This window comes from Clinocottus analis, unplaced genomic scaffold (genome assembly GCF_023055335.1).
Source record: "Clinocottus analis isolate CAN_PGR_092001 unplaced genomic scaffold, fCliAna1.0.p SCAF_13, whole genome shotgun sequence".
Classification (NCBI taxonomy): Eukaryota; Metazoa; Chordata; class Actinopteri; order Perciformes; family Cottidae; genus Clinocottus; species Clinocottus analis.
Genome location: NW_027175854.1, coordinates 3,265,090 through 3,288,526, shown reverse-complemented (window position 1 = coordinate 3,288,526; position 23,437 = coordinate 3,265,090). Strand labels below are relative to the sequence as shown.

Here is a 23,437-nt window from a genome sequence, read left to right as displayed (position 1 = left end):
ATATTCAGTCGGTCAGTACAGTAGTTTATCTTCATTCAGGAGGAACCAGAATCTCTGTCTCACAGTAACGTTAAACTTATTGTCTCTGCAAGTGTTTCTCAAAATTAAAACCACATGTTCTGGATTCAGTAGACGGCGTCGCCACTCTCCCTCGCCTCGCCTCTCTCCTCCAATGAAAGAACACTTTTGAACGTCCAGTATTAATGGTGTCACTGAAAGACAGTAGCTGGTGTTCTTAATCTGCACAACATGCTGCGTAGGAAGGTTTGTCGTTTAGATCAAGCAGTGGGCAGCATCACCTCAGTTTGAGGTCTACATGAACAGAATTAGTTGCAACATCTTCGCTGACAATATCACTAAAGGCAGCTTAAAAAAGAGCTCACACGCTTTGGGTCCATAAGTCTGGAAAGAACTTAACAGCACATCTCCTTTGTGTCACGACATGCATGTTTTATCTTTTCTTTCTCTGTACTGAAGAGGGTAAACATTTGGAACAACTTTTTCCATTGGCCTTCCACTCGTTCCACCATTCAGAAAACTGAAAGCCTCAGCTCACTTTCACTGGAAGCACAGCAAAACCTCTTTCAGTCTGCTCACTCTTTGTTCTGAAGAAATCCAGCAAATTTCCCACAGAATCCCGCCCAGTGCCACAGAAAACAATGCCGTCTAGAAACTATACAGGCTGCCAATCGCCTTGGCAATAGTTTTATTTGTTTTAATTCTAACCTCTCAAATTGTATATGGCAACGTTTTACATACTTTAATAACGCTTTGTTCCTCAAAGGAATTTCAGCTATGTAGTCTATGAAAGTATCCTTTGAAATGCTCAAATGTAATTTAATTGCATGTGTGTACATAAAAGCTTTGATATGTGTATCAACATGTTGAGCTGGTTTTTCCACGTGTTGGGCCAGGGCCTCGGAGAAAATACACGTTGTGATGGAGAATCTTTCTTTTTTATTTATGAAAGTATAGTAAGTAGTCAATAATGGTAATTATCATCATAATATAGACTTCTTTTTTCAACTACATTTAAAATAGATGTCATCCTCTGGATTCAAACCCTCCTACCAAACAAGCCCCCAAGAAGAGCAGCAGGCTGTTTAAAGAAAATGACAGTGTGCTCGTTTTTTTGGCCCCATGGATGTGTAAAATCTGGGTATTTCAATCTGAATTATATACTTGGAAGTCAAAGCTTTTTGGGCTTTATGTGTCACTGAGCAACTCTCATAAGTATAAATGTTGCACCGCCTCCGGTGCTGTAGCCAAAGCTCTTTATACATCCAAGCTCCCAAACCACTGCCCATTACTCTACAACACTCTTAAGTGTGTCTGTATCACCCACGCCAATTGGTATCAGTAGTGTTACCCCCATTTCTCATATATATAAATATATTTGATGCAGATGTAGTTTTGCAGCAGATCCGTTATTTCTGGTCGACGTGCACTCGGTGAACCCGATGAATGTGCTATTTACTATGTTTACATCGGCTGTCTGCTGCTCGGATGGCCCAAGAATTTAAGTGCAGTCTTTATAAAGTGGCGTACCAGCTCGGCGAGTGAAAGGAAGGGCCACCAATCATTTCTAACTAAACAGTCTACATAACCCCAGACCTGGATTCTGGGGTATGCCTGGGAGCAGAGGCTGTTTTAGGTCCATTTGGTAAATACTTCAGACACTTGTAAGCTTATCTTAGTTCATCAAAAGGGGCAGAAACCAGGTGAGACCATGCTGACTATCAAAGGACCGAGCTCTTGGCTGGATTTCAAATGTAACTTAATCCTGCAGCCCTCATGCACTAAATGTGTGCTTATAGTTGTGTGCTGTATGTATGAATGTTTTCACATTTCATACGCATGAGGATGTCTTCCAGTATTTTGTCTGTTATCGTCTGTACCAGAAATGAATCTTGTTGCACTCAACTTAAAGTTACAAAGGTATGTGTGGTTACAGCCTTATTACCTTACACATACAATCTGATTGATTTACTGACGGATTTTAAAAAGAAAAAGAGCTCTCAACATCTTGAGTATCTGTTTTGGGATGGGTGAAAGGGGCATCAGTGCATCCCTCATATGATATCCTTATACTTGTTATTTGAACGGTTTGATGCCTGATTCAGTTTGACTTACGATTGTAAGATTGAGGAGTGCAGCTTAAAAATCATTGATTAGCCCGGTTCATGACGTTGGCCTGAATGCAATGGGACACCGACCACGTCATGCTTGATAGCTCTTATGAAACAATGAGCTGCTCTCGGTGCCATGCTCTTTAGGGAGGCCTTTAATATGAGAGGCTAGCCCTTCATTCTCCGTGAGAGCAGCCAAGCTTGAACACGGTAGAAGGGAGGCCTTCTCGTGCATCTTACCCCAGTAAGTCTTGCATAATATATAAAAGCCAGTTGTTTCATTGAGGCAGTTCATACTAATTACAGATTTCTCGGACATGTGCCGAGTCAGTGTGCAGCTGAGGTGCAAAGTCTAGAGCTCTCCTTTCTCCTGCTGAATGTCGGCCTACGTCGCTGCGCTGATCAGAAGCGTTGCACATGTGGATCCACTCACCAATGACTAAACAAGGACCACATCTGTGACGATCGTTAGTGCTGCATAACTTTATTTCGTAATCATCGTGCATATTGGGCGAGTGGCTGTTGTGTTATTGATTCCTAATTAGACGTTGGTATTTTAATCTGACGGGACATGCTGCTACTGGAGAACTGATTAAAGTTTCCTCCTTCATGATGTGATGTAATTTTGTGGACGTGCAGCGTAAACAGTGGTTCCTGGAGTATAAACATGCTGCTCTGAATATCTGGAAAGCAGTTTTACTGTTGGACTGAGCTGTGCTTGGCTCCGGGCTTCTCAGTGGATCCAGCTGGGATGGGCCCCACCGAGCGGCTCCGTGTGACTCGTTTCCCTGCTGACAGAATGATTTGTGTTGGTCTGAAGAGGTTATTTTCTGAACTTGGCCGGACTGTCGTTACCTGGCTGTGATGTTTTTTTATTGGTTTTACAGCCTAATTTTGGGTCATGCTATGTTGTGTTATGCTATGTGAATTCTTCGAGCTTTGGCGGTACCTGCGGATTATAACGAATTCCTAACTGTCGCCTCTGCCTTCCCGTTCATGTACGGGCTGTTCGTGTTGCTTTAGGATCCCTGATGGGGCAATTTATAATCCATTAGACATTTACATTGTAGCACATCCACAGGGGGTGGACACCAATTGAGTCGTGTTAATGTTTTTTCTACTTGTTGAGCGTTGTACGGGCGCAGCATCTTCTGACGAATACAGCAGATCTTCCCAGTTCTGAATTATTAGTTTATTTAACAGGTTTCATACAACACAGGACAAGCATATTTGTTCGGTCTTAAGTTATTTATACCAATTATTTATAAATTGTCACGTTATTTATTTACCAGTGTTCCATTACATCATCCAAACCGCTTATCCTGTAACCACCAGTGTATTAAAAAAAATTTCTCCTTGGAGATTAATAAAGTACTTTTCATTAATTGAATATGTGAGGTTAATGTTAAAGCATATCCTGTTTCAAGCATTTTCCAGATCTTTCTATCAATTACAGCCGGCTCATGATCTAGTTGAGCAGATTAACCGTCATCTGTCCCATGAGCTGCACACCACCGAGCAGTTGGTCTGATAGTGTAGGATGTCTAAGGTTTGTGTAAAACTAAAGCAGACTAAGTGAATTTAAGAGTCTTAATTCTTTTTTATACATACTTGCAAGAATATATTTGACTGCTAGTATTGGTTAGATGTATTGTTTTATACAATCACTTAATGTTTCATAGTTTAAAACCATGCTTACATGTTCTCTATGCACAAGTGCATTTCTGCGTAAATGTCTGTCCTCTTCTCTGTGTGTGTGTGTGTGTGTGTGTGTGCGTGCGTGTGTGTGTGTGTGCGTGCGTGCTTCTTTCTGTGCTTGTGTGTGATAAAGACTCCTTCCCATGGTATCCTGGTGGGAAGCTGAACAGCTGGGCGCTAAGCAGCTTTCACCATCACCGAATCTGGACGTCCCAGTCGTAGACCTACCCACCCCCCACCCTGCGCCCCTGTCATAGACCCCCACCAGATAGCCTACCCTGTTCCACATAAAGAAAAGGGCTCTCTAAAAAAAAATATATATATATATATATATATAGGACATGCACAACCGCACCAAATACATATAAATGGGCACACCTACGACACAGGTCGCCACCTGATGCTTTAATATCGTGTGAGAAGAAAAGAGGCAGTACTGCATGGAGTCCAGCTCCCCGCTGTAGCTCACATATCACAGAATGAACAGAGGGTCTTTATCACTGTCCAACAACTGTGTGTGCATTTCTCTCTGTACTTCTCTTTTACTCTTTGTCTCTATCTCTCTCTCACACACACACACCTCTGGATATATGTGTTCACATTTGCCTATTGGCACCGGGCCATCTGTCACACACAGACTGAGGGATCCAGCCCTCATCCCAGCAACCAAATATAGTCAAGTAGAGCAGCAGAGCACGCTGGGACTGATCCCAACTGTACCACAACCAACCTGGGTCACACACTTGCAGTACTTAAGACAATAGAATATGATTGTTACCTTTTTGCTAACAGAGAAGCAGAAACATCTTTGCAAATCTGAACCACAACAGATAAAGTAGTTGACAACTTGCGGTGGGCTGCTGTCTTACAGTCGGACCTCCTTTCTTTACACGCACTGACTTTTCTGCTCCACATATCTGGATCAAGGTCCCTGAAAGCTGCAGGTCTGCTGAGACCTTCAGCTCCTTTAAATCCAGATTGAAGACTGTTCAGTTAGCTGTTGCCTTCAATTGAACCAGATTCAAAGATTTTCATCCATTTCGGCGTCTCAGTAGTTCATTTCTTGAAGTAACTGCAACTTTTTTTTGGAATTTTGACTGTTTTTATGTTTTAATAAATGTTCTTAATTGTTTTTAAATCTTGTTTTTTTCTGTATTATGTTTCAATGTTTTTAATGTTTTTATATGAAGCACCTTAAATGTCGTTGTTGAAATATGCTATACAAACAAACTTGCCTTGCTTCAGTCAAACTTGCCTTGCTTTAGTTACTGTACAAAAAACACGTTAAACACTTTGTTTCTGTCTGTGTTTTCCAGAGCGTCGTCCGCTGTCTGTGGCACCCAAAGCTTAACCAGATAATGGTGGGAACTGCAAATGGACTGGCCAAGGTCTACTATGACCCCTTCAAAAGCCACAGGTATGGCTAATGTTATTTTACCTTTTTGTATTGCTACAAGCATTAAATTTATCCTTGCACTTATTGTCTGTGAAGCCACAGCCTGAACTATCCTTATACTGCAATAGTTAACATGTGTTCATTGCAAGCAGCTCAATGTTAAGATGAGCATGCAAGTTCATCATCTTTTTTTTTGTTAGTCAAACCAAATACTGTAACCGAATATGTCTATACAACTATCTCAATCATTGGGTCTCTAGTATTTTTTTAAATTTGATCTCTTGTTTATCATATGATACCTTCAAATAGATTAATTTTTAACAAACGGGCTCTTTTCCAGAGGCGCGATGCTGTGTGTAGTGAAGAGCCAGCGGAAAGAGAGACAAGCAGAGACGCTCACACAAGATTACATCATCACACGTAAGTTCTTCCATGCCTGTTCAAACACTCTCAATCTGTTTAATTCATGCCTTCGAAGAATAATAGAATTTGCCACTCAATAAACGTGGTGCATAATTACCCGCTCGCTTGCCTTGGCGTGCATCGCCTTTTCATCAGTAAACAATAACTGAAGCAATTAATGTGAAGTGCCTTTTTCAAAGCCCTCCAGCAGTTTAGTCCACCTTGAGCCACTAACCCATCTGCTCTTCACATGATAAGGCGCTGCGTGTTTTTAACAAGAGAGAAACATCCTCAAAACAATGGAGGCCATCTTCCGAGTGCACGATGTGACAAGTGGACCGTGTTCTAAGAATCCTCTTTCTTAGTTGTAAAGAACCAACCTCCGTTTACGTGCTATCCCTCTCTTGCTTCTCTCACACACACATACCGAGGGCTTTGTGAAGAATGAGAGCGTATGAGGCTTTCAGAGGCCCATTAGCTGATGGAGCAGGGTGTGGATGAGTGGATCGACAGCCGCGGGGCACTGTGCCACGAGGCGGCCATGCAGTCACGCCGGATCACGCCTGGGACGGCCACCTCTCCCACCTCTGCTAGCGTGATCGCCGGCTGGTCCACATGCACACACACAAACACACACACACGCACACTACCCCCCTACCTGTCATCCTGTCATATCACCAACACACGAGGCTGTCATCTCTTTAGTGCGTGCCTCATGCTCCTTTGCCCCCACAGTAAAGTCAAGAACATACACGAGCTGCTGACACGTCATCCCTGATTGGCCCGCTAAGACCCAATTCAGACGCCGTTTATTGTTTGGGCTACCGCAGCCTCTTCAGATGCATCACGTGATTTCATTGCCATGCCAACAGGGTGTGAAATAGGCAGACATTTGACTGCCACGAGCAGCGAGTGACGCACTTGATGCCCCGGCACTGGAAAATTAGAGGGGACAGGAAGCAAGTGATGGCCCATTGAGAAAAGCGAGGGAATCTGTTAACAGTAACCTTTTTGCTTAATGTAGCGTGGAGGAGAAGAATTAACACTGAACAGCGACAGGGCTCCTGAATGGAAAATCACTTTATCTAGCCCTTTACTAAAGTGTCTCTTTGTAACCCCTGAGGATAAGAGCAGAGCATACACTCACTTTACACAAACACAAATGCTGTCTCTCTCTCTCTCTCTCTCTCTCTCTCTCTCTCTCTCTCTCTCTCTCTCTCTCTCTCTCTCTCTCTCTCTCTCTCTCTCTCTCTCTCTCTCTCTCTCTCTCTCTCTCTTTCTCGCGCATGCACGCACGCAGTCCCTCTCTCTCTTTCTCACACACCTTTGAGAACACTCATTCCCACTTACTCATGCACATGTTCACTCACACACTCGTGGACTTAAGTGCTGGCGGCCTTTATTGTGATAGTGTTCACAAAAGTGTGAAGAGTGGCAGAGTGATTGTCTCAGTCTAAACACGGGGGCTGTAATGAATATGTTGGTGTGCACGATGGCAGAAAGAGTACACAAGAGGAGCGATCCTGCCAAAGCTCAACAGGTGCGTGTGTGTTTTTTTGCGTGAATGCTGCAAGGTGTAGTATCAGCCGAGGTTGTGTAAAAACACGGCCAAATATCTTCTTTGCGTTGATCATTTTATTTAGCAACGTAGCACTGTACACGAGCTACAGACACTGCACATATTGCCAGGTGGCGTGTCTGCCTATTTGTGCGTCTGTGTTATGTGATCTTGCAGTTACCTAAGCAACTTGATTATCCTTGTTTACCCTGTGTGTCTCCAGCTCATGCCTTACCCATGTTCAGAGAGGCCCGGCAGCGGAGTACGCGGAAACAGCTGGAGAAGGACCGACTTGACCCAAAGAAGTCCAACAAACCCGAGCCTCCTGTCTCTGGACCAGGTGAACTGCATTTTTTCATTTTATTTTGGTGGGGGGGCAAAACAATTTATTAGTGCAAAACATAAAACCTCACAAAATAAACAAAATAACAAGAAAATGGACACACAGGTAACCGGACAGGCACGCAATAGCGTGTACAAAGACTGTCCCCGAGCAAAACACTCATACGAGCTCAATAAAAAACACTCAATAAACAGAGCCGTTTGAAAATGAGAAGAGTAACGAGGTACAGCTTCAGTTCTTCCATGTTTTTCAAAGCGTGTGATTAGTCATGTTCTTAACTGGATGATCACATGATTCTGTTTGAGGCAGATGTACAAATCTACAGTTGATGATGTGTTCGGTATTATGCAATCCGGCTGAAGTCGAGAGCTATAACAGCACTGCTCCCACTTGGCCTCTCAAAGATTCATTGTAGCCTGCTGTTGACTCACATTATTTTTGAACTGCTGGGACATGATGAGGTCTTGTGAACTTTCTCCCAGAAAGGACCCGTGGTCAATCTGTTTGTGTCGTTAACCCCAACAGACACTTTTACCTGCGCCACACCTCTGCACGGTCATGACAGTTTGAGCTTAGTTCATTTATTTTTTTCACTTTTTACTCTTCAGTATTTTGCATTTCAAAGCGATCTAATTGACCCACAGTGCGATACAGTTTAAGTGTTTTATTTTTCTCATATTTAGATGTGGGACTTACAAACATTGTTTAAAAAGGGGGTCAGGAAACCGAACCACCAAAAACAGCCACAGCAGCCCAATAAGGACAATACAATGATTTGCCCTTAAAATAAGTTGTTATTGACATATATACAAATAATTGATTTAATTCATTAATAATAATACATCAGTCTGTCTTTTTTTCTTTTCTGTAATAAGTTGTGGAGGAGGGAAAACTTTATTCACTCAAAGCCTTTTCATAAGTTAAAAAACATTGCTGAAGCTAAATGACAATGAATTGTGAATCATTTTGCATGTAAAGTATTAAAACATGTAAGTCAACGGTTGAGAGAGACAGCAAAATAACTAGCCCGCAAATGAAAATGTAGAATGTAAATATAAGGTTAATTACATGATAGCAGGCCAGAGATTTTGAGAAGACAGGCTGTCTTTATATTGTTTATCCTTTGTGTGAAATGACTTTGCACAAGTGGAAGATAATGTTTAGCTGTTGGCTGGGTGCTTACAAGCAAAGGGAAACGGTGCCTTTGAATCCCACAAACAACCTCGCTGCCCAACTCTAGCAGGGAATCCATGTGTGTTTGATTATGGGAATGCACACATGCATGTGTGACTCCTGTTCTTGATCTTTTAAGACAACCATAACAATGTCCTTTCTGGAAAGTGGCTAATTTTTCTCCTTAAAACCTGCAAAATGAGATGCAGTTATACACGTCCAACAGCATAGAAGTAATGTAACTTCAAAGATCAGTGTTGCTTTCACTTACTACCTTCTGGAGAAAGAATGCAATGAGTTTACAAAACAGACAAAGATTATTATAATACGTCCAGTAATAAATGGTTTGCGGCCGAGTTGGTAAAATGTTGTGTCATAGTGTAATAACAGTCTTACATTTACATTTTATATTGATTTTCCTGACAGGTCGAGGAGGAAGAGTCGCAAATCATGGCGGCACTCTGTCTTCATTCATCGTGAAGAACATTGCTTTAGATAAAACGGACGACAGTAACCCGCGACAGGCGATCTTACGTCACGCCAAGGAGGCTTCAGATAACCCTTACTGGGTTGCCCCAGCATACAAACAGTAAGAAACCTGCACATCCTCTGTATGAATACTTTACACCGGCCCTGTCCACCTCGCTGGTCTTGGTTTCTTCTCTCGTTTCTGTGTTGGCTCTTGTTAGCAGACGTTGTTAGATGAGTACTGGTAGTGCTGCTTACTCCATTGTGATGGTACTTGGGTTTCTTCCTACCGGTGTGACACATAAATGTTTAAAGAGTTGTGCAGTTTTAAAGGTACACAGAAAAGAGAGTAATGGACAACTTTAGATCCCTATCGGACTCAGACCGCTTCATAAATGTCTACCGAAGCTTTGAGCCAAATGTTTCACGTAATGCAAGGAAATGATCTCCAGTTAAAACAATAATATCCTCGTGATATACAATATAGTAGATTGATCTGATAAAGTACATCACTTTGGCCGGTTTGCAGAGTTTTGTTTTAGTTACAGCCTGAACTTCCTTAAGCCTCAGTTGGCCAGTATAGAAGAGATAATGTATTCTAATTACTCAAATTAAATGATTTGTGGCCTCATAGCCCCGTTATCTGGGTATCTACATTTGCAGTTTAATGCTTTTCTTTGAAGTTGTCTGTTAAATCATTCCCCTCTCTTGTTTCCCTTCAGAACCCAGCCAGTGCCTGTGTTTGCAGAGGAATCGGATGATGATGAGGAAGCTGAAAAGGAACCACAGTGGAAGAAACGCAAGATCTGAGATGCCTCAACAGCAGCTCATTTTATATAGAATAGCAGACGGGGCGGGCTTGTGTTTGTATATATATCACCGTAACCCAGAGGTCTCAGGATCAATCCCAAAACCCTGAGTTACTGTCAGAAACTGCTTAGAGGCATCAATTATGTTCCTACATTCAACAGTCTCTGTCCTCCCTCTCGCAGTGTTTGTATCTATGTATTTATGTGCCTGCTTCTGTGTTGAGGGGTAGCACATAAATGTGCAGGTTTTTGTTTTTTACGGTGCAAACATAATATAGTTTTATACAGTTTTATGTTCTACAAATTTTGCAATTCCTCAACCTCTGGAGGAACTGGGCTTTTTATGTCTGTTTTGATTATCTGGACTGTATATTCATGATTTCTATTGTCCTCTCTCCTCCCACATTTCCAGTGTTCTAATGCCTCATAAATTGTCTCCAGATTTTGTGGTCTGGTTGTGTTCATCAGCTATGAAAAAAGTACACAAACTTTTCTTTTTCAAGGTTTTTTAAAGCCGTGCCGTTTTGTTGGATGTGATGCAATCAACCGTCTGCGTATTTAAATCCACCTCAAACCCGATACAAAATAATTTGTATTCTCTTGTCAAAAAGTGATATATTTTACCCAAATTAAAATGATACTTCTGTTTTTACCAGCTGATCAAAGAAATTCTTTTTTTTTTTTTTTTTACGAGGCACTGACTCACTCTGGCAGACGTACAGTTCACTGAGTCCGGGCCAAAGCCGGAGTTTTGACTCACTGCTGTAATGGTTTTACAGGCTACATAACGCTACGTTAATAAATGGGTAAGTTTTGCTGCAACTGCTGTATTTTCTAATATTGATGAATAAATAAGAAATCATGACTCAAATTTTAAATCTTAATGTCACGGTACACTTGCTAGCTCACTGTGTCTCAGTCTTTGTCACCAAATTGATGTTTAAGAAGACTACTCGATGCAACCTTAAGTTAAGATACTTTTCTTAAACTACTCTCAAAAATAAATATTGAACTATTACCACATTGCATCATATTTCTAGATTCAAACTATGTCTTCCTTACAGAAAAAAGCTGCACGGTTTAGCATGCATTACAGCTACATTTTCTCTCTGAATGACCTGAATAGTGTCGAAAGATATTTCAACATACTAAAAAACACAATGTACAGATCTAATGAAACCTATGTTTTGTGTGTTTATAGATCCCTCTGGAGTGCAACCTCCACTAACAATAAACTAAATGTTTTTCAGTAAAACTAGTTTGTAACTACAGAAATTTAAGTCATGGTCACCTTTACTTTACCTTTCATTTTAAATAGTTTCTACTCGAGGTGAAACCGTCGAGTGGTCTTTAATTCCTAGCCAACCAAAGTTACAAGCAGACAATCTAACGTCTCAGTTTCTTGGCGAACTTCCTGTGGCCGTAAAAATGAACACAAGAAAGAAATACAAGGACAAGAAATATGGAAGGACTAAAACAATGAGTGATGTTTTTAAGAGCAACTAAAGTGGTGAGCTGAGAGGAGATCGGCTTCATGGGGGAGAGGCTGACATCATGCTCTACTTGACAAAAAGCGTTCTCAACCCTCCGCAAGAGGTGAAGATTGGCCGCTGATTGATTCCCTCCGCCGGCTTGTGATGAACCAGTTAGCGCGTGGAAAAGAGGCGCTGTGTGTGGAGCTGAAACCGTATAGCCTCCAGGTGCGGGCATGTTCAGATGCAGGCCTGTCAAAGACACCTTCTGGTGTATCGGCCTATGCTCCAATACAGAGAAGGTGAAGGCTGGTTTTCAAAATCAACCTCGGCTGGTTTTATTCCAAAATATTCCACAGACCTCGTTGTGAATAGTTTCAGACCTACATGTTGGATAAAATTACATTTAACTTGTCAAGAACAAGCAAATCGAATTATCTTCTGTATATTATCTTCTGTATATTCCTAATTGACAAATATTCCCTCTTCTTGTCGCTCTGTTTTTGGTCTCAACCAACACTTGAGGGATATATGTGTCTCTGTTTAGCTGCTAAATGCCACACTATGTCCACCAGCTAGTAGCAAAATCTGTTTGTTTTTTGGGGTTTTAGAGCTGAAAACAGATGCCTACTTCTGAAAAGGATGCTGAGGAAGGCAATGAAACGTGACCAAAACAATAAAGTTGTGAGCTTTAAAACCAAAACCATGAGCTGAGTTTGGTGATGATTTATTTTGTTTGTCACTACGAGCGACCCCTTCTACATCCACGTGGTCATTGGTTTCATTATTGATATAAAATGATTTGGCCTCAGCACTGACGAGAACAAAACTAAAAGCGCATTTAAACCGCTTTGATTTAAGGTCAGTAGTCAGAGACTTTAACCTGTGACTTTGTGTCGCAAGACTTGACTTGGACTTAAAGATGTATTGTGTTGCTTCAGCCATACATTGTATACACACCTTGAGCCCCTGCGTAATGACTCTGTGCTTGCACTGCTGCCAGCTTCTCATCAGCATCTCCAGATCTTCTTTGCACGGTGGAAACATTCTTGAGCGCCTTGATTTACAGCTCAGTGGCGCTTTACGGCGAGCTCGTGTTTACTGTACGACCCTGGGCCAGTGTTCAGGAATGCACGCCACACTGTACAGGCCATCTCTCCAACCATCCCCGCAATTCTCCATTCAACCCAAATTTCTGTCGTCAATTTTCACCAATGATGCTCGTGTAAACACACACGAGGCAAATGATCACCATCTGGCACCGGGTTGCGTTATTGCACATGGCAGAATAGCAGGAGAGACACGCTTGTTTAATAGAAACGAGTTTAATTCTGTAAAAAGTTATAAAATGAATATTGTACAAAAATAAAGTTTGCAGAGAGCTTTGGTTCTGTAACACAAAACAAGTGAGACGACATGACACAGGTGTTAACACAAGGAGTGAAAAAGAAATCCCATCCTTCTAATATTAACACCGAGGATTCCTTCGCATCTTTACCTTTTTTCCTTGTTTTACCTTTTTGCATCAAAACCAAACGGACGAGTCGCCCAGGAGCAGTTGAAGCAACGGTCGTGACGAGGAGCGGGCCGGTGGTCACAGTTTACACACGTTAACGCAAGGTATCGAAGGGAAGCGGGGCGCTCCGAGGCTTCTGGGAAGACTCATAACTGCACATTCTCATCTGGAAAGGCTTAAGCACGAATCAGTTGTTAAAGGGGAAGATGATCCAATTGATGAGGTATGCTGTGATAAAAGCGCGATTTTTTTTTCTCTCTCTCTCCCTCTCTCTGTGTAGTGTTTGGCCTTAATTCAGCTTGATGCAGTGGATTTGTTCTGTGTGCAGGGGGATTACACAGTAAAGCTGGCTTGCTTGCTGCTGGGTGGGCACAGATACCTTGGTCCCTAATCCGTGCTCGCATCAAGACCGACCCGGGGGCTCTCTTTGTTCCACTTAAAACCATCCCCTCGCAGGGTCTCCACGGGCACAGCAACTTGCTTTCAAAAAGGCCTCCTGTTTTTCTGGATGTATATATGTGGATAGTTTGGGGGGGGGGGGGGGGGGGGGGTTGGCTAAACTAGTTATTACATGTAGAAAGCATGTTGAGCCCACCCATCGTCTTCCTTCTAATTCCAAAACATTTCCCCTTTGTCCAAGCCTCTCGTCAGGAGATATTTACATCAGTTGTGCGATGACAGCCGCCACGGTTGCTGGATCTTCATTAAACTGCCTTCATCATTATGGCTTTGTCCACAGAGATATTTGGTTAAGACTCATGTTAGAGGATCACTTTCAAATCCCTTTACAGGGAGTAAGACCTGTCTGTCACAGTCTTGTGGACTTTAAAGCCTATCGGGACAGTAGCGGCAGCAAAGCCTTTGACAGACTGGCACCGGGATGGAGGGAGGTTTGCTGATGGGCGGATGTCCCGGCAGCAGCTTCTACACTCTGTGACTTGGAGGATGGATCCCCGAAGGCACCTGCAGAGAGGCCACTACCGTCATGTCCGTTTTAGATTTAAACTAATGGGACGGCTCCTGGTTGGACTGACGGTAAATCTATTCTGGAATATGAATTTAAAAAATAAAAGAGCAGCAAAGAGTCATTCGCTGAGAGCAACATGTGGAGTCCCCCCTGTGTTAGCATGGTCACATTTGGAAAAAAAGAAATGAGGCAACATGTCCAAAACAAATGCTCAAAATGCTCCAAACAACAATAATCAATTCAATCGAAACTCTTCTATTGGTCCCCTCCTCTGTGTCTCTTGCTACCTTTCCTTAACTGGATAGCTGATGATGATCCTTTGGTGTCATGAATAGAGAAACTCTGGAATCTAAGTGAAGCGAATAAGCCTTATCAGGATTTGTGGGCGAGTGTTGAGCTGTTCTGGATCACCTTTTTTACATTTCGCTTGAGAAAATGCTCCACAATGGCACCGTCGAGGACAAACAAAGCGTTTAAATAAATAAGAAAAATGACAATTTCTTTCAAAAAATGGATTGAAATAAATAACAATAAGTTAATTCCCATGTTAATAAATATACCTCTTACACACATGTGTATCTCTCTCTCTCTCTCTCTCTCTCTATATATATATATATATATGATTGGATTTTATGTAGATGCAACCAAAAGTCTTTGCTGAACTCTGCTAATCGTCTTCCTGTGGCTCTGAATGTAAATGTCAACATCCAGACGATGCAGTGAAAGTAATTTAGATTGCAGCTGAAAATACTCCTCAAATCTCTGCGTTCATCTGGAGTCTTAGGAGTAGCCCTGGAAAAATGGATGTTCCTGGGAAAATGATTCCTCCAGGGGGGAAAAAAACAAGCCGACTCAGTCAGTTTTCTTCACTTTCACCTTTTCAGACAGCAAAGTGTAACAGTCTTGTTCCTCCTGTGAATACTGGACTGGGTTCTGAAGGACTGAGCTGGACCGACACGGCTGAATGTACAGCTTTGTTTAAGCTCTTCCACATTTTTGATGACTGTCAGCAAAAAAAAAACGAGACAATACACTCCTATTGTGTCCAGGTGTGACCACAGTCCATCAGTGATCCTTAGTTCCCTGACGTAGATCACTCCATCAGACGCAGGCACACGTCCTGGCAGAATGCTTCTTCAGTGTGTGATACACCACGTTGTCGTCCAAGAACGACAAGTCGTCGTCGAAAGCGATCGGCCGGCAGCAGGTGCGGGAGGGCGTGTCCTTGTCCAGCTTCTTGTTGTGTGTGAGGTTGTTGAGGATCTTGTCGTAGTTGGTCTCGGCCTCCACGCAGGGGCCGCTGCAGTACCTGAAGATCAGCTCCTCTTTAGTCTGGTAGCCCAGCCCCAAGTCCGTCACATTGAGGTGGACCTCCTTCAGCAAGCAGCCTCGCGTCTGCACCGATATCCTCTCCCTCCCCTTCTCGCCCCGTCCTCCTTTCCCACCTCGCCCCCGGCCGCGCTTCCTGTCGCCGTGTCCTCGCCTCTCGCCTCTGGCGCCTCCCGTGTTTGCTGCTCCCCTTTGTCTCTGCTCCCTCCGTCCCTTGGAGCCGCCGCTGGGCTCCGACCGCCGGAGTCTGCCAATGGTAGCCTCGATAAAATCCATTACATCATCAAACTGCTCTGGATAGGGACCCGCGACGTCGTCTGAAAGACACAGAAGACACAGATTCCCTCGTGAAGTTGGATGAAAAAAGATGAGATTGCACTTTAATGATCCCTGTGGAAAAAACTAAGAAATCAAACACATTAAAACAACAAATCAGAAAAATGAATCACAGCAAAAGAACACAGATACATGCAAAGTAAAAAAAAACACATCTCATGATGTTCGATGAGATGTATGTAAAGAGTCGGAAGATTCACGAGGGAAGCTGAACTCTGGAATTTTAATTTAAAAAGCCTTTTTAAGGGGAACTTTCTATCTGGGTGAATGCAAATAAAAAAGCAATATGGCATGTTTTAGTTATAAGTATGCAGCATCCCGTTAAAAAGGCCTTAACCCTCTACATACAGAACATTTTCCCATCACATGTGCAGCCCACACTACTGCAGCGGCTGAGCCAAAGAACTACGTGATGTAAGTTTTGATTTACTGGAGTGAGTAGATTTCATATGGTATGTCTGTTAACCAGCAGACAGCAAAGTGTTTGTACTGTTTGTATTTGACAAATGGATAATAGATAACCGTTGATACCATTAATGGAATATTTCTGCTTGCCTTATGATGAACAGAAAGCTCCTGCACATTACATTGTGAATACAGCCTGAGCAGATATCACCTATATTGTATTCCCTGTGGCTTCCTGTTAATTCCCATGGAGAGTTTCCACCTTAAATATTCCTTTTTTTAGATGAGATAAACAATAAATAAATGGGAAAATGTGCATGGCATACAAAAAGACACTTAAAGGAATAGTGAGTACACAAAGACTGGAAACGGGTAAAAAAAAAAACTAGCCCGGCTCTGTCCAACGCTAACAAAATCCACCTACTAGCACTTTTAAAGATAATTAGTTAACATGTTGTATCTTGTTTGTTTGTAGAAATGTGAGCGTGGTATTGATCTGCTCAATAACGCATCGTAATTCTATACCAGAAAGGCAATACGCACATTTCACTAAACGTCAAACGTGCTTTAAATGCACAAATACAGATGTGTACGCCACACGCAGAATGTAATCAACGCACTTCTACCAAAGCCTTCAGCTCAAACCATCACACTGAGAACAGAATGATGCATATTGTTGTCGAGTATGCGCTTAACCGCCAGGCAGCATATGCATGGTAAAATGTTGAACGATATGCAGACAACGTCCATAAATACTCCGAAATGTGCAGATCAGAAATGGTGCATGCTGATTTATAGGTTAGTCTCAGGCGCAGGAATGCAGAGCCGTTCTTGTGGACCTGAGTGCAGGTGCCCCGCGCTGACTCTCTGCAAGTCAATGGGGGGATGAGTTGGAGGCTGAAGTTCAGAGGGTGTTGTCAATTCCACTCGGTTATAGTCAGAGAAGAAGATTTGTACATTTGTAGTGATCAGACTTGATTTTGCATGAATAACCTCGGCCGGCACGCTGCCTCCATTCGTTCTCAATCTCAAAGAACCCGAAGTTGTGAAAGGTTGTTCAGCTGCACATCGACCGTTAAACCCTGTTTGCTTTCTCACACACACACACACACACACACACACACACGACCGCCTGTGATGAAACAGAAGGCACAGACCAATTACACCACCAAGAGAGACGCAGCGAGAGAGAGTTTTGCAGTCATTTCACTATTTCATGGATGTCGTTTTGAGAACGCCAACATTTTCAAAAGGCCAAATAAAAAGGAAATCATACGCTCTGGGTCGTTTAGACGCAGATTGTAGTCTGCTCCAAACTGAAAACATGCACCAGCCCAGCTCTCCACCATCTGCTGCGATGAGAACCGACTAAGTCTTGGACCCTCCTGTGTTCCATGTTGATTCTATTACAGAGTGAAGTCTCTCTTACTCCAAAAGCCTGAAGGTCTGGCGGCTATGAACTGTGGATGTGAATCATGGAGACATATTGTTCCGAAGTGAACCAATCGGTCCAACTCTAATAACATCACCTGCGAGCGTCTGTGCGTGTGAGTGTTCGGATGCGTGTCGGCCAGTAACGGGGAGCGATGTCTGGCAGGTGGCGTTGTGGTTGACACAGAATCTATATCGCAGTGTCACCTATCGCTCTTGTCTTACCTGTTCCTCTGGCAGCGCACAGGCCATCTGATCCGCCCGCGCTCCACAGCTGATTGGGCCGCTGCTCGTATATCAGGTGAGCCCGGGCCAATCTGTTTAGACACACCTGCCCTTTGATTTTAGACACCTCCTATTATGTGTCAGCTGACAGGCGGGGCGGCAACACTGCGCACCTGCCGACAGACCGGGCCGGTGGCAACCAAAGAAGCAATGCAAGGTGCAAATTGTCGCCGTAATCTTTGCAGAGTCGCTGGCCCAATACGACAGTATCGCTCCCCTCGTGCAGCTGCTGCCTGCAGAGTTCAGCCTGGCCAGATTAAGAGAAAACTCTCAATGTCTTTGATGTGACGCGCAAACCAACAGACCCGTCCGCGCTCAGGGCTACAGCTTTGTTTACGCTGCTCCTGCATAGTTAATGGTCTTTGGTTACAAGCACATCAGTGATGTCACCGTGGTCCAAACAAGAATATGAGGTGGCGGGACAAACATTTGTCCAAATGTTCCATTCCTTATCTAGTTCTTGGCTGCGTGAAGATGACACTGTGTCACTTTGATCCAAACAAAATAAATTCCTGCCCACTGTTGCTGTTAAAATGAACATAAACACAGAACTCTCACTCGGTGCTTCAAACTTTCCGGTGTTGTCCGGCCTCTCGCCTGCAATGTGATTCACACCTCCATCTCTAAAAAAAAATATAGTTTCTGACTCTTGGCAGTTGGGCGACGGCCGCGGATCTCTTATGTTTCAGAGTGGCAGAGGTGAACGTAGACAAAGGGAGGAGGGGGGGCATGTGGGGAGCAACCTCAGCGCTGCTCATACTCTTATTCATGCTGCTGGCTTGTTTTGACATCAGTGGGCTGCAACCCTCAGCGGCAATAAAACACAAATTAAGATCTTCCATCTGATAACCGGCCTGTATGAGAGTCTTATCATTGTAGGACTGCACTGTTGGCTCTGCTGGCTCTCACTGCACCGGTTTCTCAAGTGTGATTAGTGGACATCACTTGGCCAGCAAACCAATGGTGTCTTCATGGAGCTTTTTTTTTTAATACAAAATGCCACCTACAGTATGAGTTGTACGTGCTTACTTTTCCACTCAAAAGTCAACGCGTGCACGACGATGAGATGGAAAGCTGCATGCGTCACTATATATGATTGAATGGTGAAATGGAATGTTTTTTTTTTCCACAATCTGCGCAGATGAAGACGATAATGTGAGCCCCAGGTGGGCCAATTATCCACCAAGACGGTGACTGCACCTCACAAAAGATGTTGTGAAAGCGTGCTGCGTGCCTTACATTGATCCTCCATGGAGATCTCCTGCAGGTTGTGATCTTTACGCTGGAACGTTGGCTTTTCGTCCTCCACAGACAGGGACGCAGAATCACTGTAGCTGATGGGGAAGTAAGTCCTCTTGGCTGGCTGAGTGTTTTGGTAGAGAGGCCGTGTAGCAACAGAGCTCAGGAGCAACAAACACGTGGCCAAAACATCCCATAACTTCATCTTAGACTCAGTTCCTATGAAGAAAGCTGCAAAAATAAGAGACTTTTTTATTTAAAATGATTAGAAATTATAATAATAATGAAGGTATCTAAATACAACCACTGTCCAATCAGAATGTAGGCCACTTGTTGTTTATAATGAAGTCAGCAAAGAGTTTGAAACGGTGTGGCCAGACCTGCCCTGACTCATTCTGTATTAATAACTGTGTCATCATGCCGACATGCTTTGAACTCCACTTCTCTCATAGTGGAGTTAGTTGTAAATATGAATATCAGAGTAAACCTACCAGGACATTCTAAATAAATGTATCACAAGATAAAAATGGCTTAAGGACTTTATAATGTCAAGATATCCTGAACATATAGACATTAATTAATACATAATAAATAAATAAATGTGTGCGTAAAAGTACTATCTTATCAAATGACCAGCAGCCTCCTGCTTATTTATTCTCTATTGGCCTATAAGGAATATTACATGATATTTCATGTTGTTGTGATATGAGGCGAGCTCTTGTAATGAGGCACGGAGGGTGCGCCTTACACAAATATGCGTTGGTTAAAGCACGCACCAAAGCGTGTTGGCAGCGGTAGCCTAAATAATGGTGTGAGTTGGCCAGATGGCGATCCCCAAAGCTTACGTGACTCTGTCTAATGGCATGTTGAGTCTGCAGTAAACCTAAACAGCTATGCATGGATAAATACTGTGCTTCAAAATGCCGTGCAAAAGTCCCAACAAATGCACAAGCTGCATTTTCATTTTCATTTGCTATTTCAACGAAAATTCCTAAAGTGAGGCTCGTATGGATATTGTGTTTTAAACTCTCAAATGAAAAATAAATATGTTGCTCCACTTACCTTAAATATGGCCCATGCAGACCTGAAACTCGCTTGGCTGTTGGTGTTAAAATCCAAAAGAGAAAACGCGTCTTAGTGTCCAAAGCTGAATCAGCTGCTTTGAATCGGTTCAACAACCACAATCCGAAGATGTCCTTAAAACGAGTTCAAAGTCGGTTTGTGTCCCGACAGAAATAAAAGCTAAAACACCACGCCAGTTGTTTCATTCTCCGATCCGGCAAAACCACGCGTCTTCCCACACTTTGGAGTCCAAAGGTGGGTGTTGAAGAGAGCGTACCAAGTGCCACTGCGCCTTACGGGGTACAGTTGCAGTCGCTGATTAATTGGATGCTACGTTTCCACGTTGGAAATCCGAGAGAGTTCCACCATCTCCGACTGAGACGAGTTCAATGAAGACATCAGCGTCTCCAGTGCATAAGCAAGGCGCAAAAGGTTCCCAAAAAAAAAATCTCCCAGGCTGCAAGAAGCTCTTGATAAAACAGTTAAAGCTCCGTTATATCCACAACCGCGTTAAATGTTCATAGTCGCCAACATGTGACAATATCTTGACATGGTAAACAACACCGATCTGGGTATTTATTCTCCATTTCTCCGGGTCAGACAGTGTCTATGTAGCTCGAAGAGTTTCCACACGCGCTGTCCTCATACTGGACTGAAGCGGGACAGATGTCTGCGCATAACACCGCACCGCGCGCAGAGGGCAGTTTGGAGAGATTTATAGTTGGGTGCGCTCTGACGTTTGGGGCAGTTGGTGTCCGCCCCTTATATATCCCCCTGCAAGAGCAAACAGAGGTCCACAAATATTTCTCCAAACCACCCCTGGAGCCCCGTTTGGAGGAGCGCAGTTTTCAGATGTCTTGGGGATTATGTCACACATCCTGATGTCCTCGGATTCGATTTCAGTATACGCGGAATGCGATTTGGAGATGTTGTGTTGCGATGCATGTTTCTAACCTGATCTCCGCGCTCTCTTTGCGCGCCGGTGTCATGTTTCGTCTGATGGCCACACACATCTCCAATTTGAGTCCCACTTCACTTGCTATTTACTAGAACCTATGTGTAAATACGCAAGAGGGGCATTGGGGGGCGGAGCGAACACTTCGTTTTAGCCTACATGTTGGCAATGTATTCCACTCCAGGGTTATTATCTAGCAATGTAACTCATAGGAGGATCTGGTCATTCAATAAGCACTTTCTTGTCAAGGTGAGCCTGGGGCAATACCGCACAGACCACAAAAAAAGGGCTCTGAACCAGCTAAGATGTGGTACCTGAGAAAGGCTTCCCATCACCCTTCATGATTTACAAGCCATGCACTCGCCTTTCATCTTCTGCACAACTGAATTCCATAAGCTCTACCCAGTCCTTTAGGAATCACACTCATTGTGTGTCCGTGTGCCAGAAGAGACCGACTCCTTCCAACAACTCAACGCTTTGCTGTTCCGAGAAGCTTTCTGGTGTTAATTTAACACGTGAAATGCGGCTGTTCAATAAAAAGGATAGACATCCCAGCATTGATACTTTAAATCCACGCTGACGTACCTGTTATTCAGCGAGGCTCATGGATGTGTGTATGCTCATGGGCTGAAGCTTCTTGTCAATACATGTTTTCTTTCAAGCGTTTGTGTGCGCCCTACCCATTCTTAAAGTATCTGCATGGTACTGAGCCAAGTCCTAATTGTATGGATTCCTTTCCGTCATGTTCTCACATGGTTTCATTGTATTTACTGACAGATACTAATGTGTTGTTTGTTGTGAGGGAACCATGTGAATTCATATCATTTGTTGTTGTACATGTATGTTTACTTGGTCCTGACTTTCCCCTTAATATCTTGGCAATGTTTCCACTCCAGATGTAGTGGATTACATATAATGTAACTCATAGGCGTGTCTGTCCAGTGGCACATGGATCTCTGGTGTTTCAGAATAAGTTGATGTTGACTTCTGTTGTTACTGTCCTGCGGTGACAGGACCAGATCCTCTTCAGCTTCCTTTCCCCTCTAAACTATTTAAATAGTATTTAAATGAACAAACTAACTAAAAGTCTTAACATTGTAATGCAATTTGAATGTTTCCTTAATTTCATTTTTTTAAATACCAATTATTGTCCTCTTCATATTGAAGGGGTCATATCATACTAACTTTCTTTTTTTTTTCTTCTCCATATCATACTATTTTATTTATAGCCTGTCTCTTTAAGCTCCCTTCCCCAAGTCATTTCCAGCCTGCTCTGATGATTGGTTTGTGAGAAGAAATACGGCACACCTTTGCAAAAGTAGTTGGGTGGAGATGCTGCGATGGGGGCGGTGTCTTCTCACAAGCCCGCAGATGACACAAAAAGAGGAGAACGTTTAAATTGCTCGCTGGATCTCATGTTTTGTGATCCAAGAAGCTCCGTTCAGCCCAGTTTTCGGGCACTCCAGATCACCAAATGCATCTGCACACGTTTCTCATGATGTGCTCCCTTTCATACCAGTCTCATACCTTTCAATGTGTTACCCAGGATGTGTTGTGTGTGAGCTGTTCTGAAGCGATCCTTCACATCAGCGATCCTTCTCCTCTCCCTCACTGAAGCGTCTCACTGGTTCAGGGTAAGTGGACACCTCAGCGACACTATAACTCGGTTCATACAAATAAAGTGAAGAAAACAGGGTTCAACAGGAGTATAAAATCATAAAACAAAATAGTTCTTTGCAATGTTTCCGTGCCAGTGCATGCTGGGATAGCCTCCAGGTTCACATTTAGCCTGAACAGGAATAAGCAGGTACAAGGAATGAATGAAATGAAACCAAACTTCTATAAACAAGCTAAAAAACATGAATGTAATGGGAACTGGCAGAACATTATAGTACGTTGTGAAAAAACATTGAGTCATTTGGAAGCAGAGCAGAGCCGTGTGGCTCCTGAAGGTTATTTAAAGTTCACAGGAGTTGTCTGGAGAAGTAGCTGAGAACTCTGAAGTGCTCAGTAGGTCCAATTTTAATATATGGCAAACATGACGATGATAAATAAACATACAGAACAGCATTTAATACAACATTGTACTGTATATACTGTATTTAACATATAAAGGTCTTATTCAATGTTTTATGACTATTAATATTCACGCATGGAAAACACTTTAATTTGTAGAGGAATATGAAAAAGCTGAAACCAATCAAACTAAGTTAGTTAATTAACAGAAATGATCAGCAACTGTTACTATGATAATGTCTATGATAACTGAGCAATAAAGATAAAAAGTTATATGAAGACGGATTGGAAACGGATCGTAAGAACGGACATATAACACTTACATTTTATCATCTAAATTATTAATTGGAAAAATAATCTGAGAGACAGTCAATAGAAAGAAAATAGTTTAGCAATTACATTTGATTTATTTGTCATATTGTGTAAAGCAAAAATAATCTCATTGGAA

General features: G+C 42.8%; 2 protein-coding genes across 2 annotated transcripts in view; one reads left to right on the top strand and one right to left on the bottom strand.

The window, feature by feature from the left end:
- Nucleotides 1-11,076, top strand: part of LOC137783790 (WD repeat-containing protein 70) — a 35,728-nt gene extending 24,652 nt beyond the window's left edge. Inside the window, exons 14-18 of the mRNA XM_068574113.1 lie at nucleotides 5,144-5,244; nucleotides 5,564-5,643; nucleotides 7,407-7,523; nucleotides 9,126-9,288; nucleotides 9,890-11,076. Of these exons, the coding sequence (XP_068430214.1) occupies nucleotides 5,144-5,244; nucleotides 5,564-5,643; nucleotides 7,407-7,523; nucleotides 9,126-9,288; nucleotides 9,890-9,977 (549 nt within the window). The 3' untranslated portion in view covers nucleotides 9,978-11,076. The remainder of the gene's footprint in view (nucleotides 1-5,143; nucleotides 5,245-5,563; nucleotides 5,644-7,406; nucleotides 7,524-9,125; nucleotides 9,289-9,889) is intronic.
- Nucleotides 11,077-15,032: 3,956 nt separating this feature from the next.
- Nucleotides 15,033-19,179, bottom strand: gdnfa (glial cell derived neurotrophic factor a). The gene is made up of 2 exons (XM_068574646.1): nucleotides 18,957-19,179; nucleotides 15,033-15,577 (listed from the first exon to the last, which is right to left on the bottom strand). Exons 1-2 carry the CDS (start codon nucleotides 19,159-19,161, stop codon nucleotides 15,033-15,035), a joined length of 750 nt encoding a protein of 249 aa, XP_068430747.1. The 5' UTR covers nucleotides 19,162-19,179.
- Nucleotides 19,180-23,437: the final 4,258 nt, after the last annotated feature.